This window comes from Aotus nancymaae, unplaced genomic scaffold (genome assembly GCF_030222135.1).
Source record: "Aotus nancymaae isolate 86718 unplaced genomic scaffold, 86718_ANA_hifiasm-v0.15.2.pri h1tg000011l, whole genome shotgun sequence".
Taxonomy (NCBI): domain Eukaryota; kingdom Metazoa; phylum Chordata; class Mammalia; order Primates; family Aotidae; genus Aotus; species Aotus nancymaae.
This window is the reverse complement of record NW_026988422.1, coordinates 57,347,520-57,373,288: the sequence shown is the minus strand read 5'-3', so window position 1 is coordinate 57,373,288 and position 25,769 is coordinate 57,347,520. Positions and strand designations below refer to the sequence as shown.

General features: G+C 50.3%; 1 protein-coding gene across 5 annotated transcripts in view; it reads left to right on the top strand.

Annotated features, from left to right (window-relative positions):
* Positions 1 to 25,769, top strand: part of MIDEAS (mitotic deacetylase associated SANT domain protein) — a 72,668-nt gene that overhangs the window by 37,991 nt on the left and 8,908 nt on the right. For 4 of the 5 annotated variants that reach the window (XM_012438180.2, XM_012438178.2, XM_012438179.2 and 1 more), the window contains exons 2-5: positions 11,589 to 13,269; positions 15,134 to 15,433; positions 22,401 to 22,746; positions 25,390 to 25,456. In XM_012438180.2, coding sequence (XP_012293603.2) covers positions 11,836 to 13,269; positions 15,134 to 15,433; positions 22,401 to 22,746; positions 25,390 to 25,456 — 2,147 coding nt within the window. In that variant the 5' untranslated portion in view covers positions 11,589 to 11,835. Of the gene's footprint in view, positions 1 to 8,276; positions 8,582 to 11,588; positions 13,270 to 15,133; positions 15,434 to 22,400; positions 22,747 to 25,389; positions 25,457 to 25,769 lie in introns of those variants that run through there. The other variant, XM_064375023.1, reaches the window with a different exon arrangement.

The following is a 25,769-nucleotide window of genomic DNA, read 5'->3' as shown; positions in this document are numbered from 1 at the left end:
ATTGGGTTTCTCCATGTTGGTTAGGCTGGATGGGGTTTCTGCATGTTGGTCAGGCTGGTCTTGAACTCCTGACCTCAGGTGGTTTGCCCACCTCAGCCTCCCAAAGTGCTGGGTTTACAGGTGTGAGCCACCGCGCCTGGTCTGGCTTTATTTTTAAAGAGCTGTTGGCTAACCTTAGGTGTGGGGTTGGAGGGTGTGGAAGGAGTGTGGCTTCCTCTTAGGCAAAAGATGCTGAGCCCTCCACAGGTTGGCCCAGTGGTGGTAATCACCTGTAGCCTCTTCATCTTCAAAGCCACTCACCTGCGGGGCCTCTTCCACCCACCTTACCCAACCAGCCACATCTCAGAACATCACGGTGGTTTTCAGGTTAGCTGAAGCTGCTCTTCTGGGGGCAGATGTGAGCAACCCAGAGGCTGCTGCTGTCCATCCCAGGCAGCCTGGTGTGATGTCCAAGTCTGAAACTCTGTGTAGAGGAAGTTTGCAGAAAGGGCTCTAGAGACAGGCAGGCCTGGCTGCCAGTCCTGGCCTTGCCTCTGTACTGCTATGACCCTAGACAAGTGATTTGACCTCAGGTCTTCTCAAGTTCCTTGTTGAGAAAGGAGGAATAATAATACCTACCTTGATGGCCTGTTGTGGTGGCTCACACTTGTAATCTCAGCACTTCGGGAGATTGAGTTGGGAGGATCCCTTGAGGCCAGGAGTTCAAGACCAGCCCGGGTAACAAAGTGAGACTCCATCTCTACAAAAACAATAATGATAATACCTACCTTTTTGTGAGAGGATTACACAGGATACTGTGTGTAGTGTGCTTAGCACCATGCCCAGCACATAGTAGCACCCTCAATGGAAATGTTGGAGGTACTGATGAAGCCTTGTTTGTATGATGTTGGGAAAAACCTTGGCTCCACGCTTTGCCCGGTGTCTTGCCAACTGATAGAGCCTGCCTAAATGGAGGCATGAAGCATTGTTATTGCAGTCCTTGATTTTGCTCCTGGCTGTATGTCCTCAGGCAAGTTTCTTTCCTTCTCTGGACTGCTCTGTGGAACGAGGAATTGGAGTAGGTGAACATTTACATCCCTTGCTATTTGGAATCTGTTCAGCTTTCCCAGCTGGGCCCTGCTTTGCCAGTTGGCTCTGAAGAGAAGTTCAAGCCACCTTTCTCTATGTGGAATGGAGGCTTTTATTCCAGGGTGAGATGGTGCTGAGCCTGCAGCCTCCAGCTCACCCCTGCGGTCCCCCACACTTCAACACCCTTTGGACTTTCTTGGCTTCCAGGGGCTTTTACAGATGCCCCCCAATCTGGAGGGGAACCTGTTTCTGGCAGACTGGGGCTGTTTCTTAAGAGGAGTGTTAACAGACCATACTCTGCTTGGAAATGCCCCCAGGGAAGAGCAGCAGGAGTTGGCTTTGTGAAGTTCTCAAGTGTAGCATTCCTTCTGAGGCCCACAGGTGTAGATTTCAGATTTTTCTGGGAGGGTGGTGGAAAGAGCAAGGACTTGGAAGGCACACAATAAACGTTTGAATCTTGCTTCTGCCTCTGTAACAGCAGAGCCTCAACTTCCCTCTGGAGAATGGGGACATAAGACTCCTCCTTAGGAGGTTTATAAACGTGGATTCAAATATGTAAAAGACCCAGCCCAGTGAAGTACTCTATAAATGTTAGGACCCTTCTTTAGGGAAGGATCTGTCTTTTGGATATTTTGTAGATGGCCATGGAAGTGGAAATATTTGCCTGTGGCCATTTTTCCCAGGGAAAAGCAGGGCCGCCTGACGAGCTGTTGAAATCCCAAAGGCCTCTCCATCCGCTAGTTGTTTTGATGCCAGGATCAAGCTTGGGGTCAGGTTCAGTGTGTGTGTGGTATCAGGAAATGGGAGAGGGGCTATCCAGGCCTTTGCAAAAGTCTGAGCTCTGCAACTGCCTAGGACTGTGCCAAAGGTGTGGAGTACATGAGGTGAGGAGGAAGGGGCCTTTCTGAGCTGAGAGAACTCGGTGAATTACTTTTAACCTTTTGTTACTGATTTCCATTTTCAGCCCATTTTGATTGAGAACATACTTTGAGTGATTTCAGTCCTTTTAAATTTGTTGAGACTTGTCTTATGTCCTAATTGATGATCAGTTGTAGAGAATGTTCCATGTGCTTTTTTTTTTTTTGAGACTGAATCTTGGTCTTTCACCCACACTGGACTGCAGAGGCATGAACACAGCTTACTGCAGCCTCAACCTCCTGGGCCCAAGCAATCCTCCTGCCTCAGCTTCCTAAGTAGCTGGGACTACAATGGCCACCACACCCAGCTAATTTTTTTTTTTCTTGGTAGAGACGGGGTCTCATTTTGTTTCCCAGGCTGGTCTCAAGCTCCTGGGCTCAAGTGATCCTCCCACCTTGGCCTCCCAAAATTTGGGGATTTAGGTGTGAGCCATTGCACTGGGTCTGCTCTTTTTTTTTTTTTTTTTTTTTTTTTTTTTGAGACGGAGTTGCACTCTTGTTACTCAGGCTGGAGTGCAATGGCTCGATCTCAGCTCACCACAACCTCTGCCTCCCGGGTTCAAGCAATTCTCCTGCCTCAGCCTCCCGAATAGCTGGGACTACAGGCGCGCGCCACCATGCCCAGCTAATTTTTGTATTTTTAGTAGAGATGGGGTTTCGCCGTGTTGACCAGGATGGCCTCGATCTCTTGACCTCATTATCCACCCGCCTCGGCCTCCCAAAGTGCTGGGATTATAGGCGTGAGCCACCGAGCCTGGCCAGGCCTGCTCTTTTTAAAAAAGAAACAACACCAAAAAAAAACAGTTCACCCACAGCTGCAGTATCTGTGTGCTGTTGAGAAGAGTGTGCATTCGTGTGTATTTTGCTGTTGTTAGGTGGAGAGTTCTGTATAGGTCTCCTAGGTCGAATTGGTTTATAGGGCCTAAATCTTCTATTTCCTTGTCGATCTTCTATTTAGTTGTACTGTTCAGTATTTAAAGTAGAGTGTTTTCTCTCTCTCATATGTATGTATAAAATAAAATGAGAAATGTAGAGTATTTAAGTTTCCCACTATTGAGTTGCTTATTTTTCTTTTCAATTCTGACAGTTTTTGCTTTATGTATTTTGGGACTCTGTTAAGTACATGCATGTCTATAACTGGTATAGCCTCCTGAGGGATAGACACTTTGATCATTATAAAATATTCTTTGTCTTTAATAACAGTTTTTGTCTTAAAGTCTATTTTGTCTGATATTAGTATAGCCATTCCAGCTGTCTTTTGGCTGTTTGCATGATATCTCTTTTTCCATCATTTACTTTCTTTTTTCTTTTTTGAGACAGACTCTTGCTCTGTCGCCCAGGCTGGAGTGCAGTGGCACCATCTGAGCTCACTGCAACCTCCGCCTTCTGGGTTCAAACAATTCTCCTGCCTCAGCCTCCGGAGTAGCTGGCATTACAGGCATGTGCCACCATGTCCTGCTAATTACTTCTAACCGATTTATATCTCTGAATGTAAAGTGTGTTTCTTTTTTTAATGAAATTGCACCTTTTTTAGAAAGTCCATCTGCCATGTAATTGCATATTTTGTTTAATTCTGCCAACCTCTGCCTTTGGATTAGATATTTAATACATTCATATTTAAAGTAATAATGGATAAGGTAGGATTTATGCTGCCATTTTGTGATTTGATTTCTATATTTCTCATGCCTTTTTTATTCTTTTGTTCTTCCATTACTGTCTTCTTTTGTGTTAAATAGATATTCTTGAGTATACCATTCCTGGCCTGTAAATAATGGGACACAGACTGTAAGGGTTAAGTAAGATGCTGCCTGTAATGCACTTAACATAGTGCCTGGCGAATAGTAAGTGTTCAGTAAACATGGGCACTCGGTTGGGTCCCAGGCACGGTAAGAACCATAATGAACTCTAAGACTGGCTGAGTGTAGTCTCCTTAGGGCTCTGTGCCACCCCTCATGTCTCCTGGGCAGGGCACAGTACTCTGGCAAGTAGTGCCTTTCGGGAATGGGGAGTGTGGGTCCTGGGAAACTTCACCATGCCTGGCCATGATCCTTTAGCCCATCCCCTGCTCCAGGGCCTGTACACCCCCTGGCTGCTTGTGAAGCCTCCTAGATTCCCCATCCTGCTTTTCCCACCCCCGACCCCCACCCCACCAGACCCACGAACCAGTCTCTCACAGTGGTTTATTGCACACACTGAGGTTTAAGAACTACTGCTTGACATCCACACAGACGGGCATTGACACAGTGACAGAGAGAAACCTGGTTTGGGGGCAGGAGGCTTAGATTTGAATCTTGACTCCTTAGTCGTGAGCTCTGTGAACTGGGACAAGTTACTTTCAGAGCCAGCCTTCCGTCATTTCTCAGTTGGGAATAAGTGGTTATGCAGATAAGTAGTACTCTCTCATATTCGGCATGCAGCTAGTCCTGGTGGCTGCTGTTCCGCGTGGCACTTGCTTTTTAAAAAGGTGTTTCTTTGGTCCCTGGATGCAGATCTCTTCCCACCCGAGGCTCTTAAGCTCCTCAAAGGCAGGAACCAGTTAGCGGCAGCTCCTGGACCAGACATCTGCTGGTTACCTGACAAGCAGTCACTGCCCTCTGCCTTGGATCATGCTGTCTCCAGGCCCTGCTGCTCAGGCTCTGAGCAGGAACAGAAGGGAATTGAAGAAGCATTATGGGATAGTGGTATAAGAGCATGAAGATTCAGAAGGGGTGACAACAGTATGTGTTGGAGAGCCAGCTGGAGGAGGTAGACCTTGAGAGAAACAGATTGTGAGAGTGGAGGCAGGCCTTCTAGGCAGAAGGAACAGCTCTAGGAGAGGCTCAAAGTTAGGGAGGTCCCGCAGGGGTCCCCAGAGGTCGCTTACCTCTAACCCCTGCACGGGCTGCCTTGCATTATAATTAGCATGTGTTTCTGTATCTCTCTCTCCCCACCGGCCTGGAAGATCTGGAAGGGTAGGGACTGTGCCTTGTCTCTGTGTTTCCCTGAGCGTGGCTTGCAGCAAGAGCTCAGCAAATGCTTGTGGAGTGGATGAAGGGGCAGCAGGCCGACCTGCAGGGCTGCAGCGGGGAGGGTGTATGGTAGGGGAGTGGGCTGGGCAGGGCAATGTCAAGGGAGGCCCCTGTGAGTAGTCTCGTCTGTGTCTTGGCCCAAGGCAGAGTCTGGCACCAGGGTGCTCAGGCACAGACTTCAGAGAGCCCTGCCCTAGCCTTGCTGGGGAGCCAGGCCTTTCCAGAAAGGGAACGAGGAGCTGGAGCAGCCTCCAGTGGTGGGAGCCGCGTAGGGCCTAGAGAGGGTTGTGGGGAGACAGACCAAGGACCCCAGTGGTCCCAGGAGGCCCTCACCAGAGGTTTAGTCTCTTGAGGACCTGGCTGCAGAAACAGCTGCTGAGTCTCCTGCAGAGGAAGCCTAAACCTGCCTGCTTCCTCCCCGGGTCCTGTTGGAAGAGATTTTCCTGGGCTGCCTGTGATTCGTGGCCTTGGCCTAGGAGGAACGCAGGCAGTCCCTTCAGTGCAGGCAAAAGCTGAGCCTGGAGGCTTAATCCTTTTCCGGCTTTGCTCATGACTGTTTTTTCTCCACATTAGCAGCCCAACACCCACCCCTCCTTGCAAAGCCAACCTTGCTATCCCAGCTTCCCATGGACACCCTGTGGGCATTTGTGGGGCTGTCGGGGAGGGAAGCAATCAAGGCAGAAGCCTGGACAGAGCCCTGAGAGTGCCTCAAAAGGCCTGAAAGGATTCCTCTTACACATATCCCTTTAAAAGCATCTCAGTGTTGGCATTTTTACTGTGAAAGCTCAAACTGCAGGTAGCTTGAACCCTGGCCAAGTTTCTGATCTGGAGCAGCTTGGTGGCTGAGACCCCTGGGACTCATGACTCTCTGGCCTGTTGGCCTGGGCTCTGCTTTTCAGAGCTGAAGTTCAGTCCAGAGAAGTAATGGTCCAGGGACTCTCTGGATTGGGAATGGGCTGACCATAGGGCCTCTTGCTTGCTCTCTCATGCTCCCAGGGAAAATAACACTTGTGGGAGTCAGGTCTACGTCTACTGTATCAGAGCCTCCTTCCTTATTGGTTTGCAAACCGCCAATAGGGCTTATGTGCCCTGTGGCTTACAGAAATGGGATACACTGGCCTGTGCGTGAAGTCCCAGTTGGTGGGGTGCATGTGCCATTGTAGATGGAGTCCAGAGGGAAAGTTTGTCTAAGGGCCTGGGCGACTCTACCTGGCCCAAGATGACACTACCAGGACACTTACCTAGTCTGGCTGTATGTGGAGACCCCAGAATGTCTGAGAGAGCTTTTCAGGATGTGAGCCCAGATGAGGGGGCCAGCTGGGCCATGCTGTGCTCCCCTGGGCAGGGGGAGGTGTTTGTTATGGCTCCCTGGCATCCTGGCCAGACCTTAGTATCTTGAGACCCAGCCGTGTCAGGGTATGAGGTAAACAGACCCATAGGCTTATGTCCCTGGCCACGGTCTAGGTGGGGACGGAAGCCTGGAAAAGTGGGGTGAAGGGCAACAGTGGAGCTGGCACTTTTCCAGTTGGCCTACATGTGGTGTGGGGCAGCAGGTGACAGTCAAGGGCAGGTGGCTTGTGGGCCAGCAGGGAGAAGGACTTGTGTTCCACATAAGTGGAGAGGGACTGGGGCCAGGGTGGGGTGGGGTCCCAGGCTGGGCCTTTTCACTTCATCTCAGCATCTTGAGGAGCTCTGATGTGCATCAGAGAGCCCAGAAGTCAGGAGCAGGCAGGAGCCCAGGGTGGGAATGCTGGCTGTGAGTGTCGCCTCTGCCCAGGCATGGTTCTGACTCACCTTGGGTGCAGTCTTGAATGAGCATCCTGACAGGCAGATACAAACCAAGTGCAAAGTACAACCGTCTGCCAACCCTGCCCCGTGGAGCCTGCTGTCTGCTGGGGATGACGAAGCAGGCACCTGGGATTGAGTGTGCCATGCACAGTGTGTTAGGGGCTTGTAGTTCAGCTCCTGTCTCAGCTCTGGGGTCAGGGAAGGTTTCCCGGTGGAAGCAGTGTCTGCAACCTGAAAGATTAATAGGACCTGGCCAGATGAAAAGAGTGAGAAGATGTCCTAGGAAGGGGTACAGCCTGGTCAAGGACCTGGAAACAAAGCAAGAAGAGCACGTTGGAGGCCCTGGCTCAAGCATGGACTGTCGAGAGAGGTGGCGGGAGCCAAGGTCTGCAGGGACTTGTGGACAGGGCAGGGAGTTTAGACTTTGTCCTGAGACAGCTCAGAGAACTGACTCACTTGGAGGCTCAGGGCCTTGTTTGAGCCTGTCTTGCCCTTGGGTGACAGACATAGGACCTTTGACTCCCCTCTTCCTAGGGCTGAGCTTGTGAGGCCGGGGGTGGCCCAGGCCAAAAGAGTGGGAGCTTGGAGCATTAGCCTCCAAGGGCAGGGGCCCTCAGGTTGACTCTCACACCCAGCTCAGAGCTAAGCCCCTACAGCTGCTCAAATCAAGTTAGCATCTCCTCCCTGGCCCATGTGACCTTGACTCACAACAGTCTTGCTTCTGAAATGGACACACTGATTGCCCCAAGTGGACTGGTGAGTGTCCTTGGCACTCCCGTGGCCACTGCCTGGCCCCTCGCCCTGTGGTGATAGCGCACTGGCTTCTCCTGGGGTCGGCCAGCCAGTGTGGGGTGTGCGGCTGGGCTGCTAATGGCACTTGGGGAGCAGTATGTATTTGAGCTGACATCCCGGAAGAGGTGGTGTCACCATCACCACTGAACACCCAAAGGCCTTTCTAGCATCTTCCCTCATGTGTCTGCAAAACAAAGATGTGGGGTCAGCACTGTTTTGTTTTCTTGGTGCACACTGCTTTCTTATATAGAGTAAAGTGCTTTTTACCATAGAACTTCCTGAAAGCCTGCTAGGTCCCAGGCCTTGATCTTGACCGTTGCCTTCTCTTTGTTTGGCCGGTGAGTACCTGTGGGTCTGGTCAAGGATTGGTTGCAGCAGAGAGAAGCCTGGAGGAAGGGAAAAGTGAATAGAGCGTGACAGTCAAACAGACTGACAGCAGGTTGCAGTGTCTGGGGCCACGTGGTGACTGTGGGTTTCCTTTGCAGTGTTCCTGCATCCGTTGTCAGAGGCCCTGCAGCTGGTCCCAGGGCTGAGCTGCTGGCAGGAGTTCCTCATTACATCCTCTTCCCTGCAACCTCGGGGACTAGGCCCATAGGTCAGCAGCCTTTGGAGGTGTCGTCCTTTCTCTTCCTCACTGTGAGGAAGGGCAGTTTGACTTCCACCTGAGGAACAGGGCAGTAGGGGTAGGGTAGAAGAAATGGGAGGAAGTGGCATAGTCCTGACCGAGTTGTAGGCTGGGAGGAGCCCATGGGGTCTGAGAGCTGGAGGCACCACCAGCAGCAACTTAGCCCGGGGTGGGGTTGCAGGAGCTGGAGAGTCCAGGCCCAGAGCGGGGGCTAGAGTGGGTAGTGCAGGAGGAAGTGTTTTAGGCCTCCCTGCAGGTAGACCTCACACATCTGCTGACCCCTCTGTGGTGAGACCTTTCCCTGCCCTCCCTTCCTGTAGGGTCAAGAGTCTCAGTATTTGGGGAGAATGGGAGAGAGCACCTGCCAAAGGTTCAGGCAGCGGGTAAGGGGCTTCCCAGTGCCAATGAGGAGGGATATCTGTGTCTAGAAAATCCTTGCTTGGAAGTGGTGTGGAGTGTGCTGTGGAAGGGAGGTGTATGAAGAGGGGTCTGGGGTCTTAGTGGCATGTCCTGGGTATAAGGAAGAAGAGCTTGATCTTAGAATTAGACAGACCTGGGTTCTAGTCCTGGCTCTGCCTCATAATAACTGTGTGACTATAGGCAACTTACATAGCCCCTCTGAGCTTCATCCAGCTAACCTGTAAATACCTGCAACACCTACCTTATAAGGCCATGGTGGAAATTTAAAGGATGCAAAGCATGTACAACCTGCCTGGCACAGGTACACCATCACCATCACCATCATCATTATTCCTGTGACTACTTAGTGTCCTGCTGCCTAGGTGTACCCCTCCAGCCTTCCTCCCACGTTGCCAGTATCTTCCACTCTTCTCTCCACCCCCAGCCGATGACCTTTCTTCTCTGAGGTTCCAGGCCTGAGTGTCCATGCCCCTGGCATCCTTAGCTCCTCAGTGAACGTAACAGAGAGGCCTCTGCAGCAGGAAGCTTCTGGGTGATTCAGCCTTCCCCATACCAGTTCCCTTGATTTCTTCAAAGCACGTCTCTGTCTCAGCTTCAGAGGCTGCTGTGGTGTCCTGAATGATGGCCCTCCTTGATGTGCAGGGTGAGAGTGGGAGGCTGGCCAGCTGAGCCCAGCTCCGCCAGGCCTGACCATACAGCTGAGGGTAAGCCCCTGTAAAACCTGCGTCTGGCCTCTGGCCCCTGCCCTCTGCCCTGGGCAGAAGCAGGCTAGTCCTGGAGCTGTGGGCTCCACCCTTTCTCCTCCTGCGAGAGGCACTGGAACAGCCATCCCCATGGAGGGGGCGCAACCCTCCATCAGATTCACACTGGCACGTGCATCCAGACCTGCCTGCCACGTGGACCTTCCCTTGTTCCAGGCCTCAAGCCCATGCTGTGGCTCACAAGGCGACAGGGCTGTGACAGAGGGAGGCGTGAGTGTGTGTGAGCGGCCACCGAAGGGGCTCGCAGCCCCCTGGAGGCACGTGGGCCTGCCAGGCTGGCGCACATTCTTCCTTCCTCTGTCATGCTTCTGCAAACACACAATTCTAGTTCTGTGGGCTTGATGTTCCCTCGGAGAGGCGGAGCCAGACAGTCCCACCCTGCAGCTTCATGGGGGTGCTCAGGGTGATTTTGGGTCCCTGCTCTGAATTAGGTTGGCTGTCAGGGAAAGCGAGTTTAAAAGCAAGAGAAAGGTTATTTTTCTGGCCCCCAGCTCTCCACTTCTTGTCCAGATCACCCCACTCGCCCTCTTGCTGGGGGGTCAGGGTAACTTGGATGCCCTCCTAGTCTCTGTGCCTTTCCCTCCCTCTGGTTTCATATATGAGAAGACAAAGGCTGCACGTGAGGAGGGTCTTTCTAACTCTTCAAGGCCTGGGAGCTGAGGAAGGAAATGGAGGAGGAAGTTATTCCCTTTCTGGGTGCTGGGTGAAAGTGAAAGATAGGGAGGCGGCTGTGAGTCACGCAGGCGGGCAGGAGGCAGGCAGGCTCCAGGAGCACAGGGGCTGGGGAGCTGCGGAAGCCTGCAGTGGAGCGATAGGCTGGGAGGGGCATTCCCGGTGCTGGGGGCAGGCCGCACTGGGTGTAGTCGGGACTCTGTGCCTGCCCAGCCCTGCCCTCCGCTGCTCCCGGCGGTTTTCCTGGGAGCTGTTGGGGTTGCTAACAATGACCTGGAACATCTAGGGCCTGAGATTTCCTCTTCTGAGCTGCCCTAGCTGTCTTCCCCTCCTCCCCGGTACCAGAATCTTACTGGGGAGAGGTGGGCCATTAGCTCCCACCCCCACCAACTTCCCAGGAAAAAAACAAAACCCAATCAGCACTCTGAGGGAAGAAAAAGTCTTTAAAAATACATGCAAGCAGCTATGTAAGTTGTAAAATACGGATCTAGATTCTGTTGTATAGCAACCGTTTTAAAAAATCAAGTTATAAAACTAAAACAGAAAAACTGTGTACTTTAGTCATGACAGTATCATGGAGAAACCTTCTGGAACTGAGTTCTAGCAATCTGCACCCTCTATGATCTGAGTTATACTATTTGCCAGGGGCTCTTCAGCAGTGGAAGGGACTGGGGTCGGGCAAGGGTGGGATCAGCTGCTGACCAGCTCTTGGCCTGGATCCTGCCTCTAGCCTGCCAGGGTTGCAAAACAGGTTCTGTGCAAGTTTGGGGAAGACTCTGGCAGCCAGAGCCCCACCCAGTAGCTCTTCCCCGGGTGGGGCTAGGACTGCACACACCCTCCTGGGGCCTTACCTGCAGGCCTCGGTGTAATGGATGATGAGTCTGACCCAGGGCCCTGGACTCTTACAAGGGTCTGGTGGAACTTCCAACCCTGGGGCTGCACAGGAGGAGTGGCCATGTCGGGAATGACCCTGTCCTCTACACTTCCCGATCCTGAGATGTGCTCAGAGTGTCAGAGGAGGCACTGGCTGGACAAAGATCCTTCTGGGTCTGGTGGGAGGCTCCTGCATATACAGATGTGTGCCAGGAGGACCAGGCCTGGCCACCCAGGGGGCTGGGTCCTGGGTTAAGAGGAGAGGGGAACCCAGTGTGGCTTTTGCTGCCCCTTTCTCAGCTGGGCTGGAGGGGCTTGGGCTGGATGTCAGCTCCACTTGTCCCTTAGAATGTGCCTTTATGCAGTGAACAAATAACACAGTCAGATGCAGGCAGTCCTGGAGCTGAACCAGGAGGGTGAGGTGGTGGAACAAGAGAGTCACAGTACCCTGGGAGGTGCAGCTGATTCTCCTGCCCTCCTGGCAGCTCCCCTGCAGGTCCTGGCTCCTGCCTCACCAATGCTACTCTGTGACTTTGGGCCTGTCCCTGTGATATGAGGTGGTTGGACCGAAGGCCCTTGGAGGCCCCTTTTCTTACACTTGTGCTGACATTCGGGGCATCTTGGGAGGCTGTGGCTGACACTATCCCTGCCTTTCCCTCTGCAGGCACCAGGACTCTGTGGAGCATCATGAACTGAGAAGAATAGCTGAGCCCCAGAGCCTCTCTGGAAGAGGAAGGAACAGCCGGCAGTTCTTTATCCCAGTGCCTGACCACATTGTCCAGCGTCTTCCTCTGCCCCTGCTCTGCCCTCCCTGGCCCCTGGACTAGAGCCCAGCTTCCAGCAGGACATTTCCCCAGGGGATGGGCGACTGGTGAAGTGGATCTCACTGCCAGGGCTCAGTTGGCCACATCATGAACCTCCAGGCCCAGCCCAAGGCTCAGAACAAGCGGAAGCGTTCCCTTTTCAGCAGCCAGGAACCAGCTCCCAAGGAGCAGCCCCCTCCTCTGCAGCCCCCACAGCAGTCCATCAGAGTGAAGGAGGAGCAGTACGTCGGACATGAGGGCCCAGGAGGGGCAGCCTCCACCTCTCAGCCTGTGGAACTGCCCCCTCCCAGCAGCCTGGCCCTGCTGAACTCTGTGGTGTATGGGCCTGAGCGGACCTCGGCAGCCATGCTGTCCCAGCAGGTGGCCTCAGTAAAGTGGCCCAACTCTGTGATGGCTCCAGGGCGGGGCCCAGAGCGAGGAGGAGGTGGGGGTGTCAGTGATGGCAGCTGGCAGCAGCAGCCAGGCCAGCCTCCACCCCATTCAACATGGAACTGCCACAGTCTGTCCCTCTACAGTGCACCCAAGGGGAGCCCTCATCCTGGAGTGGGAGTCCCGACTTACTATAACCACCCCGAGGCACTGAAGCGGGAGAAAGCAGGGGGCCCACAGCTGGACCGCTATGGAAATGTGCGGCCAATGATGCCACAGAAGGTGCAGCTGGAGGTAGGGCGGTCCCAGGCACCGCTGAATTCTTTCCATGCAGCCAAGAAACCCCCAAACCAGTCGCTGCCCCTGCAACCCTTCCAGCTGGCATTCGGCCACCAGGTGAACCGGCAGGTCTTCCGGCAGGGCCCACCGCCCCCAAACCCAGTGGCTGCCTTCCCCCCGCAGAAGCAGCAGCAGCAGCAGCAGCAGCAGGCCGCCCTACCCCAGATGCCACTCTTTGAGAACTTCTACCCCATGCAGCAGCCACCCTCACAGCAACCCCAGGACTTTGGCCTGCAGCCGGCTGGGCCACTAGGACAGTCCCACCTGGCTCACCACAGCATGGCACCCTACCCCTTCCCCCCAAACCCTGATATGAACCCAGAACTGCGCAAGGCCCTCCTGCAGGAGTCAGCCCCGCAGCCGGCGCTACCTCAGGTCCAGATCCCCTTTCCTCGCCGCTCCCGCCGCCTCTCTAAGGAGGGTATCCTGCCTCCCACTGCCCTGGATGGGGCTGGCACCCAACCTGGGCAGGAGCCCACTGGCAACCTGTTCCTACATCACTGGCCCCTGCAGCAGCCACCACCTGGCGCCCTGGGGCAGCCCCATCCTGAAGCACTGGGATTCCCGCTGGAGCTGAGGGAGTCGCAGTTATTGCCTGATGGGGAGAGACTAGCACCCAATGGCCGGGAGCGAGAGGCTCCTGCCATGGGCATCGAGGAGGGCATGAGGGCAGTGAGCACAGGGGACTGTGGGCAGGTGCTACGGGGCGGCGTGATCCAGAGCACGCGACGGAGGCGCCGGGCGTCCCAGGAGGCCAATTTGCTGACCCTGGCCCAGAAGGCGGTGGAGCTGGCCTCGCTGCAGAACGCAAAGGTGAGAGTGGCATGGAGTGGAGCCAGACCTGGCAGAGGACATCAGGCTGATAGGTGGGAGGCTGCAGGATTTGCTTCTTGCCTAAGGACAGCCAGACTTTGCCCTAGCCAACTGCCTGTGGGGAAATAGTACAAAGACCACCCTTCACCTTGCTACATGGTTCTTGCTTACTTTCTTTCGCAGAAATATTTTTTGAATAATTAGATACTATTTCATGTGCCACCCACTGTGCAGGGCAAACAAAACCCATCTGTAAGCCACCTGTGGCAGGAGATGGCCATCTGGGGACCCTTGCTCTAGGCCAGGGTGGAAGGGCCTGGAAGAAGGCGGGTTATGGAGAGTATGTATGTATGTATGTATTTATTGAGATGGAGTCTCACTCTGTCACTCAGGCTAGAGTGCTCTGGTGCAATCTCAGCTCACTGCAGCCTCCGCCTCCCAGGTTCAAGTGATTCTCCCACCTCAGCCTCCCCAGTAGCTGGGATTACAGGCGCTTGCCACCACACCTGACATATTTTTGTATTTTTAGTAGAAACCGGGTTTTGCCATGTTGGCCAGGCTGATCTCAAATTCCTGATCGCAGATGATCCACCCACCTCAGCCTCCTAAAGTGCTGGGATTATAGGTGTGAGCCACTGTACCCAGCCTCACACTGTTCTCTTCTATAGAAAGTGCTTCTGACCGGGCATAGTGACTCACGCTTGTAATCCTAGCACTTTGGGAGGCCAAGGTGGGCAGATCACCTAAGGGCAGGAGTTCAAGATCAGCCTGGCCAACATGGTGAAACCCCATCTCTACTAAAAATACAAAAATTAGCCGGGCATGGTGGTGCACACCTGTAATTCTAGCTACTGGGAAGGCTGAGTCACGAGAATCACTTGAACTTGAGAGGCAGAGGTTGCAGTGAGCCGAGATCCCGGCACTGCACTCCAGCCTGGGCAACAGAGCGAGACTTCATCTAAAAAAACAAACAGACAAATAAATCAAAGTGCTTCTCACCATAAAACTTCCTGGAAGCCTGCTAGGTCCCAGGTCTTGGTATTGACTGTTGACTTCTCCTTGGCCCAGGGGTACCTGTAGGTCTAGTCAAGGATTGGAGAATATTTACAAGTGTGGTAGGAAGCTGGGCTCAGTTACTCACACCTGTAATCCCGGCACTTTGGGAAGCCAAGGCAGTTGGATCACTTGAGATCGGGAGTTCAAGACTAGCCTGGCCAACACGGCAAAACCCCATCTCTACAAAAAAAATACAAAAATTAGCCAGGTGTGGTGGTGCATACCTGTAATCCCAGCTACTGGGGAGGCTGAGGTGGGAGAATCGTTTGAACCCTGGAGGCAGAGGTTGCAGTGAGCCAAGATCTCGCCACTGCACTCCAGCCTGGATGACAGAGTGAGACCCTGTCTCCAAAAAAAAAAATTGTTGGAGAAAAGGTGGTCAGGGAAAAGCCAAGTTGTGAGATCATTGGGAGCCACTGACTAAGTGAGAATGAGTGTCCTAGATCAAATCAGAATTTATCTTTTATTTGTTTGTTTATATATTTATTGAGACTGGGTGTCACTGTCACCCAGGCTGGAGTGCAGTGGTGCAATCTTGGCTCATTGCAGCCTCAACTTCCCAGGCTCAGGCAATCCTCCCACCTCAGCCTCTTGAGTAGCTGGGGCATTTGCCACCACACCCAGCTCATTTTGTTTTATTTTCTGTAGAGACGGAGTCTTACTATGTTACCTAGGCTGGTCTTGAATTTGTAGCTTCAAGCAGTCCTTTTGCCTTGTCCTCCCAACGTGCAGGTATTACAGGTGTGAGCCACTGTGCCTGGCTATGACTTTATCTTTTAAACTGCACTTCTGTTCCCGTCTTCTCCAGGATGTCAGTGGCTCTGAAGAGAAGCGGAGAAGTGTATTGGCCTCAACTACCAAGTGTGAGGTGGAGTTTTCTGAGCCTGTCTTAGCCACCAAGCGAGCACGAGAAGACAGCGGGATGGTACCCCTCATCATCCCAGTGTCTGTGCCTGTGCGGACTGTGGACCCAACTGAGGCAGCCCAGGCTGGAAGTATTGATGAGGATGGGCAGGGTCCTGACCAGAACTCCACTGAGCACAAGCCATCGGTCATCGTCACCCGCAGGCGGTCCACCCGAATTCCTGGGACAGATGCTGCAGCTCAGGTATGAGAGGCACCCCTTCTAAACACCTCCAGCACCTGAGTGCTCCTGGGGCCTAGGACCCTGTGGGGAAAGGAGAACATGGCAATGTAGGAAGATATCAGGGAGCCTGTGGAGATACTATTTTTATTTTCCAAACCAAATTTCTAGATAAATGTCCAGAAGGGACATTTGGGGGTATCCCCTATCCTCATGGGGGATAAGACAGTTTTATACTTGAAATTGAAACTGCCTGGGAAATTCTATGCTGTGTACATTTCTTTTTTCAGGTCAGCAAATTTTGATTGGACCTGTGCTGGGGGCTGGGAATTAGAGATGTTTGCTTGTACTGTTACTACTGAGATCTTGACATCTCCTTCTAAGATTGAGACTTTGTCTACTTTTTCTTTAGGTTCTGTCATCATTTGTTTTATACATTTTGATGCAATGTTACTAAGCACTCAATTAGAACTGGATTAGATACTTTATGAAATTTCTTTTTATCTTAAATAGGCCTTTTGCCTTTTATTCTTATTTTATTTTATTTATTTTGTTTTTTTTTAGAAGGAGTTTTGCTCTCGTCCCCCAGGCTGGAGTGCAGTGGTGAGATCTCAGCTCACTGCAACCTTCCGGGTTCAAGCAGTTCTCCTGCCTCAGCCTCCTGAGTAGCTGGGATTACAGGCGTGTGCCACCATGCCCATCTAATTTTTGTATTTTTAGTAGAGACAGGGTTTCACCATGTTGGCCAGGCTGGTCTCGAACTCTTGACCTCAAGTGATCTGCCCGCCTCGGCCTCCCAAAGTGTTAGGATTACAGGCATGGGCCACGGTGCCGGACCAGTTCTTTTTTTACATTAGTAAAGTTATGGAATACAAGTGTGATTTTTGTAACACATATAGATTGTGTAGTGGTGAAGTCAGGGCTGTCAGAGTATCCATATCTGTTCCCCAAATAATGCACATTGTACCCATTAAGTAATTTCTCATCATCCACCCCTTTTGCCTTTTAAAGTCAGCTTTGTCTGCTATCTTGCTTTCTTTTGATTTGAATCTTCAGGGTGCATCTTTTCCCATCCATTTATTGTCATCTTTTCTGTATGCTTCTACTTAAGTGTATCTTTTAAGTGGCATACATTGGGATTTGTTATTATCTAATCTTTTAGAACAGTGATACAGTTTATGTCATTCTTTCTATTTACTTATTTAAAAATTAACATAAAGTCTGGGCGCGATGGCTCATGCCTATCATTCCAGCACTTTGGGAAGCCAAGACTGGTGGATCACTTGAGGCCAGGAGTTCAAGACCAGCCTGGCCAACATGGCGAAACCCTGTCTGTACAAAAATAAAATAAAATAAAAGTAACATAACAGAATACATGTTTATGGCATACAACATGATGTTCTGATATAATCAAGCTAATTAACATATTCATTACCTCAAATACTTATTTTTTTGTGGTGAGAACATTTAAAATCTGCTCTCTTAGCAATTTTGAAGTATGTAATACACTGTTACTAATGATGGTCATCATATGATACAATAGATTTCCTGAACTTATTCTTTTTTCCTAACTGAAATTATGTATCCTTGGACCAGTATCTCCCCAACCCTCACCCCATCCCCTAACCCCTGGTAACCACCATTCTACTTTATGCTTCTTTGAATTCAGTTTTTTAAGATTCCACTGATACAGTTTGCATTTAATGGAATTACTTACATACTTCGGTTAAAAGTTGCCATCTGCTGTAGCTGTTTCCCATCTTGCCTTTCCTGTGTTTGCCTTTGGATTGATTTGTTATCCCATTTCCCCATTTTGTTGATTTATTAGTTATATCCTTGCATATTGCTCTTTTAGTGATTACCCCAGCATTCTTCTTACCCATATTTCTTCAAGAGAACTAAGCCCTACAGAAAGAGATTTGAGCAACTATTTCCACAGTCATCTAAAGGATGGGACATATAGCTAGTACCATTTAAAAATGCATAGGAGGCCAGGTGCAGTGGTTGATGCCTGTAATCCCAGCAGTTTGCGAGGCCAAGGCAGGAGGATCACTTGAGCCCAGGAGTTTGAGACCAGCCTGGGCAACACAAGGAGACCTCATCTCTACCAAAAAAAAAAAAAAAAAAAGTTAGCTGGGTATGGTGGTACACACCTGTAGTCCCAGCTTCTCAGGAGGCTGAAGTGGGAGGATCACTTGAGCCCAAGAGGTCAAGGTGGTAGGGAGCTGTGATTGTGCCATTGCACTTCAGCCTAGGTGACAAAGTGAGACCCGTTTTCAAAACAAAACAAAACATAAAGCCAAAAAAAAAAGAAAAAAAGAAAAAACCCAAACCCTGTTAAATGCATAGGAGATAATTTAACTTACTATGTATAGTGAATGCCTTATGACATTAGGACTTAATTCTTTGGTTGAGAAGGGCTGCTAGATGTTAAAACATTCATCCTTGGCTTTTTGAAATCTGTTAGTACTTTTAGCTCTTCCTGGACAGCAAAGCTTGTTTTTTGTTGTTGTTGTTTTTGTGGGGGGTGGTTTGACATGAAGTATCACTCTGTTGCGCAGGCTGGAGTACAGTGGTGTGATTTCAGTTCACTGCAGCCTCCACCTCCCGGGTTCAAGTGATTCTTCCACCTCAGCCTTGTGAGTAGCTGGGACTACAGGTGCAGGCCACCATGCTCGACTAATTTTTTTGTATTTTTAGTAGAGATAGGGTTTCACCATGTTGGCCAGGCTGGTCTGGAACTCTTAACCTCAGGTGATCCACCTGCCTTACCCTCCCAAAGTGCTGGGATTACAGGTGTGAGCCAGTGCACCTGGCCTGGACAACGCAAAGTTCTTACAACACTTTAATGTCATTTTCCACCAATACCTAACTTTTAGCATTATCGACATGCATTTTCATTCTCTCTTTATTTTAACATCAGCAGGACATTATAACATTGTTTTGTTTGTTATTTATTCTAGATTTACCTTAATACTTATCCTTTTATTGCTCCAACTGTCATCCCTTAGCATTTCTTTTAGTATATCTGCAGTGAGGAATTTTATTAGTCTTGGATTATCTGAAAATATTTTTTTCTTTTTCTTTTTTTTTTTCTTTTGAGACAGAGTTTCGCTTTGTCACTCAAGCTGTAGTGCAGTGGCACGATTTTGGCTCACGACAGCCTGCATCTCCCAGGTTCAAGCGATTCTCCCACCTCTGCCTCCCAAGTAGCTGGGACTACAGGCGTGTGCCACCATGCCCCACTAATTTTTGTGTTTTTAGTAGAGATGGGGTTTTACCATGTTGGCCAGGCTGGTCTCAAACTCCTGACCTGAGGTGATCTGCCCGCCTCAGCCTTCCAAAATGCTGGGATTACAGGCATGAGCCATCGCACCTGACCTGAATTACTTTATTTATTTATTTAGAGATAGGATCTCACTCTGAAGTTCAGGCTGCAGTGCAGTGGCACAATATTGGCTCAGTGCAACCTATGTCTCCCAGGTTCAAGCAAGTCTTGTGCCTCAGCCTCCTGAGTAGCTGGGATTACAGGCACCTGCCACCATGCCTGGCAGATTTTTGTATTTTTAGTAGAGATAGGGTTTTGCCATGTTGGCCAGACTGGTCTCCAACTCCTGGCCTCAAGTGATCCACCTGCCTTGGCCTCCCAAAGTGCTGAGATTACAGGTATGAGCCACCACACCTGGCCCTGAATTACTTTAATCAGAGGTTGAAATGAGATGATTTGAAGCTAGGCTTTATTCCATGTAGGGACTAGTCTATTTCTGATTCACCTTTATGCTGGATGAAAAGTGAATACCAGCCCTTTTTGGAGGCCCAATCCAAAGCCTGGGGTTTACCAAGCTCTCCTTCCTTGGCAAGCCGTAAACTTCAGGATTTTGTTTGTTTGTTTGTTTTTTGTTTTTTTGAGAGGGAGTCTCTCTCTGTCACCCTGGCTGGAGTACAGTGGAGTGATCTCGACTCACTGCAACCTCCATCTCCTGGGTTCAAGCGATTCTTCTGTCTCAGCCTCCCAAGCAGTTGGGATTACAGACACCCACCACCACAGCCAGCTAATTTTTGTATCTTTAGTAGAGACGAGATTTTGCCATGTTGGCCAGGCTGGTCTCGAACTCCTGACCTCAGGTAATTCGCCCACCTCGGTCTCCCAAAGTGCTGGGATTACAGGCCACCGCGCCCAGCCAAACTTCATTTTTTATTGTGTCAGTTCCTTAAATGTCTTAAAAGGACTACTCAGTTTCTCAGCCTCTCAATTGCCTCTTCCAGTAATAGCATTTACCTCTAGGGAAAACAGAGCTTCAAATACTGGGCTGACCTCTTTAGCTTTCCTTTCTTTTCCCCTGGATCTTGGCTTTTTAATTCTTTGCCAACCTATTTGTCCTCTGATATCTTCAGAAATGTGTATTGCATGTTGAGTCCAGATTTTCTGGTTATTCTCAGCTGGAGAATTGGCCTGCGTGCCTCTGTAATACACAGGGGAGCGCCAAGATGATTGTGAGCACCACAGTCTCTGCTCTCTGGGTTTCTGTTCTCTGGTTGAGGAAGAGTTTCTGGTAGAGGCTGGAGGCCTGGGCAGCTTGTTCTGAGAGTAAGCAGGAAGGAGCCTGAGCAGCTACACAGCTCAATGCCCCTGTTTTATAGATGAGGAACTAGGTCCAGAAAAGACAAGAGGCTGTACCTAAGGTCATGCAGCCAAGTAATGGCAGAGCTAGCCCTAGAATTTGGATCTCCTAAATCCCTACACCAGGCTTTGGGGGGAGGTTTGTGTTTTGTTATTTATTTCATTCATTATTTATTATTCTTTGTACTATAGACACTTCCTTTCATGCATAAAAGTAGAGTGATGGGTATAATGAACGCCAGTGTTTAGCCTTCACCCGGATTTCACAGTTATCAAATTATAGCCAATCTTGTTTCACCTGTACCTCTACTTCTCCATGCCACCAGGTTATTTTGAAGCACATCCCGAACATCGTATCATTCCATTCATATATACCTTTCAGTTTGTATCTGAAATATATAAAGACTCTTTCTTCTTCAACATAATCTCAATAGTATTACCATACATAAAAAATGCACATGACTATTATTGTCAAATATTCAGAATAGTTTAAATCCCTTATCATAAAATTACAGATCATTAGACCTAGCTGATTTTTTTTTGTTGTTGTATTTCTTTCTTTACTTTTTCTTTTTTTATTTTTTGAGATGGAGTCTCCCCCTGTTGCCCAGACTGGAGTGCAGTGGTGCGATTTCGGCTCACTGCTACAACCTCCACCTCCCAAGTTCAAGCGATTCCCCTGCCTTAGCCTCCTGAGTAGCTGGGATTACATGTGCCCGCCACCATACCTGGCTAATTTTTTGTATCTTTAGTAGAGATGCGGTTTCACCATGTTGGCCAGGTTGGTCTCGAACTCCTGACCTTGTGATCTGCCCACCTCGGCCTCCCAAAGTGCTGGGATGGCTTGAGCCACTGCGCCCAGCCTTTTGCTGGATTTCTGTCAAGAAAGGTTGGGGGGCCTTTGGCTCCTGCATTTTTTTTTTTACTGTGCAATCATATTGTTTCCCTAAGGGCAGAAGAATGAACAGTTTCATTTCATTGTAATTTGTAGAAAGGAAAAGAGGACACAAATGGGTGAAGGACATGGCCAGAGCCTCAGAAGGAGTCAGGGCCCTCTGCTGGAAGGTGTTTATGGGAGCCAGAGCCATGGCAGGGAAACAGCTCATTATTTTAAGGCCCACTCAGTCAACATGGCCAACCTTACCTGTTATACTGAGTACCCAGAGGGATAACCTGGGGTTACTTACCCTGTAGGGCTCCATTCTCTGCCTTTGAGATTATAGGGATGGAGCAAGGGAAAGCCTCTGTTCTCTTATAGTCCTCCTTTCTATTCTAGATAGAGGCCCATGAGGCATGCCTAGCAGGGAGAAGTGGGAGGGCTAACCTTTGACAGTATGCATGGGCTAGCCTTTTGCATAGTCTGATTAATACTGTGAGAACAAAAGTTCTGCAAGGAACAGTCCATTCCATCTTTTTTTCTTTCTCCTTTTTGTTTTTTGAGATAGAGTCCAGTTCTGTCACCTAGGCTGGAGTGCAGTGGCACAATCTCAGCTCACTGCAACCTCCACCTCCCGGGTTCAAGTGATTCTTGTGCTTCAGCCTCCTGAGTAGCTGAAATTATAGGCGCCCACCACCACGCCTGGCTAATTTTTCTGTTTTAGTAGAGACAGGATTTTGCCATGTTGGTCAGGCTGGTCTGGAACTCTGACTTCAAGTGATTCCCCCACCTCAGCCTCCCAAAGTGCTGTGATTACAGGTTTGAGCCACCGCACCCGGCCTCATCCATTCCATTTTGTAGTCCCATGCCCAGCTCATTCTTAGCACGCAGTAGGAGCTTTCATCTAACGCAGAGCCTGGAGTGTAAGTAGTGATAACAGCCAGTATTTACTGAGGTACCAGGTGATGTTCTCAATAATTTCCATGTATTAATTCGTGTAGGCCTCATAGTTACCCCATTAAGTAGGCACTTATTAAGAATGCACCATGTTAAAAATGAAGATGCACAGAGAGATTGAGTAATTTTAAGTGGCAGTAAAGGTGGTAGGTCCCAATCCAAGCAGTCCAGCTCCAGAGCCTGGGCCCTGAACTACTGTGCTCTCCTGCCCTGTCACACTCTACAGCAGAGCTAAGAATAGCATTACAATTTTGTATGATTAGTTTTAAAAAGAAAAAGGGTAAGAAAAGGAATATGTAACAGAGAACACATGCGGCCCATTACTCTCTGACCTTTTACAGAAAAAGTTTGCTGACCTCTGCCCTAGGGAGGACCATAAGAAGGGCTTTTGGACCTACTCCCTTTTTCAGGCTTGCCTTGGTGGGTGTGGTGGGCAGACTTAAGTTCCAAAGGTGAGACTGGCAAGCATTGGTCAAGACTTCACTTTTCCTGGGACATGGGGGACTGAGCCATCTTTGTTTTCTTTCTTTCTCCAGGCAGAGGACATGAATGTCAAGTTGGAGGGGGAGCCTTCTGTGCGGAAACCAAAGCAGCGGCCCAGGCCAGAGCCCCTCATCATCCCCACCAAGGCGGGCACTTTCATTGCCCCTCCCGTCTACTCTAACATCACCCCATACCAGAGCCACCTGCGCTCTCCTGTGCGCCTAGCTGACCACCCCTCTGAGCGGAGCTTTGAGCTGCCCCCCTACACACCGCCCCCCATCCTCAGCCCTGTGCGGGAAGGCTCTGGCCTCTACTTCAATGCCATCATATCAACCAGCAGCATCCCAGCCCCTCCTCCCATCACACCCAAGAGTGCCCATCGCACACTGCTCCGGACTAGTGAGTGACCTCCCTCCTCAGCCATGGCAGGAGTGGGGCTGGGACACTGAGCAGGGAGGCATCTCAGCCTATGGGGCTGCTGGGGATTGGGCTGGAACACTGTAGGAGAAGGAGCTCTGCCCTGTCTTCTCTTGAGATTGAGAAGGAGGTTGTCCTGGTTCAACAAGAGGGGGCAGGTCCGCCTAGCTGCTTGGATTCGAATCTCAATTCTACCGGTTACCATTACATCTGCTTTTGCAAGTCACTTTAACTCCCTAGGCCTCAGTTTCTTCAGTATTAAGATAGGGATATTAGTAGTACTTGGTTGATGATGAAATTGCCAATATTCAGCTATTTTTGGATTCACAAATAGCAGTTTCCTTTGGTTCAACCTAATAGCCACCTCCTGGGCTCAGGTGCATTAGCACACATAAAGCTGTAGCATCATGCCTGGCCATCCAGCTTTGAGCTTTGAGCTGCCCCTGGCTCAGCTTGAACTTATCTCTAGGAGAGTTGGAAGGGGGTGTTCAGAGGCTCTTTCCCATCTGTTTGCTCATAGTTCTTTGCGGTAGATCTGGTCTCTGGGGCTCTCGAACAGTCTTTTTGGCCAAAAGTAGACATTTTGGAAATATTGGGCTGACTTGGGTGTTGTACTGCTGAAAAATGTTGCCCACTCCACAGAGAGATCAATTTCCTCTGCAAAATGGGATAATCCAATCCCTTAGCGTGATAGAGAGGATTAAGTGGAAGTTGCTCCTGAATGCCTTTGGCCCGTTAACCCCTGACCTCACCCGTGGTGTGGCTCTCTGGTGCCCCCTGGTGTCTGTGAGTGCAAAGTGTTTGCCCTAGACAGGCCAGCCTTCTGCCCTGCTTCCTGGGGAGGCTTCTCCCTGGCTAGGCTGTGTAGGAAGAAGAAATCATTGTGGAGACTAGACTGGCAGCCAGCAAGAGGTCAGTCTGTCCACAAGTATTTACTGAACACTTGGATGTAAAGCCTTGAACTGGGTCCTGTGAGGGCTGCAAGAATGTACAGGACGCCATGGTCTGTTCTATAGAGAATGCAGGGTCATTAGAGAGTTGACATGAAAGCCTGGGAGTTGGAAAAACAGGTTCCCAGCAGTGTGGGATATACAGCCAGTGAGTGAAGCCCCGAGGCCTGCGGAGGCTGCTAGCCTGGGATGGTGAGGACAGCATTCTAGAGGGATGGGGCCAGAGCTGAGCCTGAGCTTGGAGGAGGGCTGGGGCAGGGAGAACACACCAGGCAGAGGAAATGACTGGTGCAGAGGCCTATAGGTAGGACCGTACAGAAAGAGCGAGGGGCCAAGAGGTAAGCAGATAGGATCCAGGTCCGGGCGTGCGGGTGTTAGGAGGTACCGATGGAAGTGGAACTGTCTTGAACCCTGAGGGGAGGGTTGCAGGTTTTATCTCTTATTGCAGGAGAGAGTCAGTAAAGAGCAAAGTTTTTTTTTTTTTTTTTTTAGCAAAGGAGTGTTTTGATCATGTGGTGCCTTATGAAAACTAGCTTGGGGCCAGGCATGGTGACTCATGCCTGTAATCCTAGCACTTTGGGAGGCCGAGGCAGGTGGGTCATTTGAGGTTAGGAGTTCAACACCAGCCTGGCCAACATGGTGAAATGCAGTTTTTACTGAAAATACAAAAGTTAGCTGGGCATGGTGGTGCGCACCTGTAATGCCACTACTTGGGAGGCTGAGGCAGGAGAATTGCTTGAATCTGGAGGTTCAAGAGATCTGAGATCTCTTGAACTCATTAAACTGAGATTGTTCCACTGCACTCCAGCCTGGGTAGAAACAGAGACAGAGTGAGACTTTGTCTCAAAAAAAAAAAAGGCTAGCTTGGGAGAAACTGAGGTACAAAATCCAAAAAAGAAGTGAGAAGATAATTATAAAACAGTGATCTCCTTCACCACCTCCCAGTTTCAGTGTCTTTACTAGAAAACCACATTTTTTTTGTTTGTTCGTTTTTTGTTTTTTTGAGATGGAGTCTTGCTCTGTTGCCAAGCTGGAGCGCAGTGGTGTGATCTCGGCTCACTGCAACCTCCACTGCCAGGGTTCAAGTGATTCCCCTGCCTCAGCCTCCTGAGTAGCTGGGACTACAGGTGCGAATCACCATGCCTGGCTAATTTTTTTTTTCTTATTTGTTCCTACATTCCAAAATTTTTTAATATTTTAGTAGAGACGGGGTTTCGCCACGTTGGCCAGGATGGTCTTGATCTCCTTACCTCGTGATCCGCCCACGTCAGCCAAAGGGCTGGGATTACAGGTGTGAACCACTGTGCCTGGCCAAAAGCCAGTTTTATGTTGGAGTTGATTCTCTAGTGTTAGGGCTTCTGGGGGCAGGGATATGGCTTTAGTAGTAGAAGCAGTAATAATAATAGCTAATATTTATTGAGTGCCAGGCTCTGTGCATTATTTCATCCAGTTCTCAACCCTAGAAGACAGGTAGTGATAGCCTCTTTTGGTGAGTGTGAAAGGACCTGAGTTTTGTAGGTGGCAGGCTGCAGAGTCAGGACTCGGGTGCCTGTGTTCCATACCTGAGCTCTGTGTATCACCACTGTAACTCTTGCACATATAAGGCAGCCACTAGGGTTGGGGATGCTTTGCTGAAAGGAGGGTACTATTTATCAACTTTCTCTTTGTCCCATAGACAGTGCTGAAGTCACCCCGCCTGTCCTCTCTGTGATGGGGGAGGCCACCCCAGTGAGCATCGAGCCGTAAGTACAGCCCTGCCCCTGGCCCAGGGTGTGCAGGTGGCCACACTGGTGCAGTGTGTGCAGGTGGGCCCTGGGAGTGACAGGAGGGTTCTGTTGGGCCTGCAGAGGGTTGGGAGGGCCTCCCTGGGCTTTCATATTTGGCCCTGGGATTTGCTATCCCCGCCCTGCCTCTGTGTGGAAGTTACAGGGAAGTGCAAGGACTGGCTCAGCTTGAACTTATCTCTAGGAGAGTTGGAAGCGGGGTGCAGAGGCTCTTTCCCATCTGTAAACCTGGAGCTGCTTCTCCCCTCTCCAATCTCTGGATCTTGCTTTT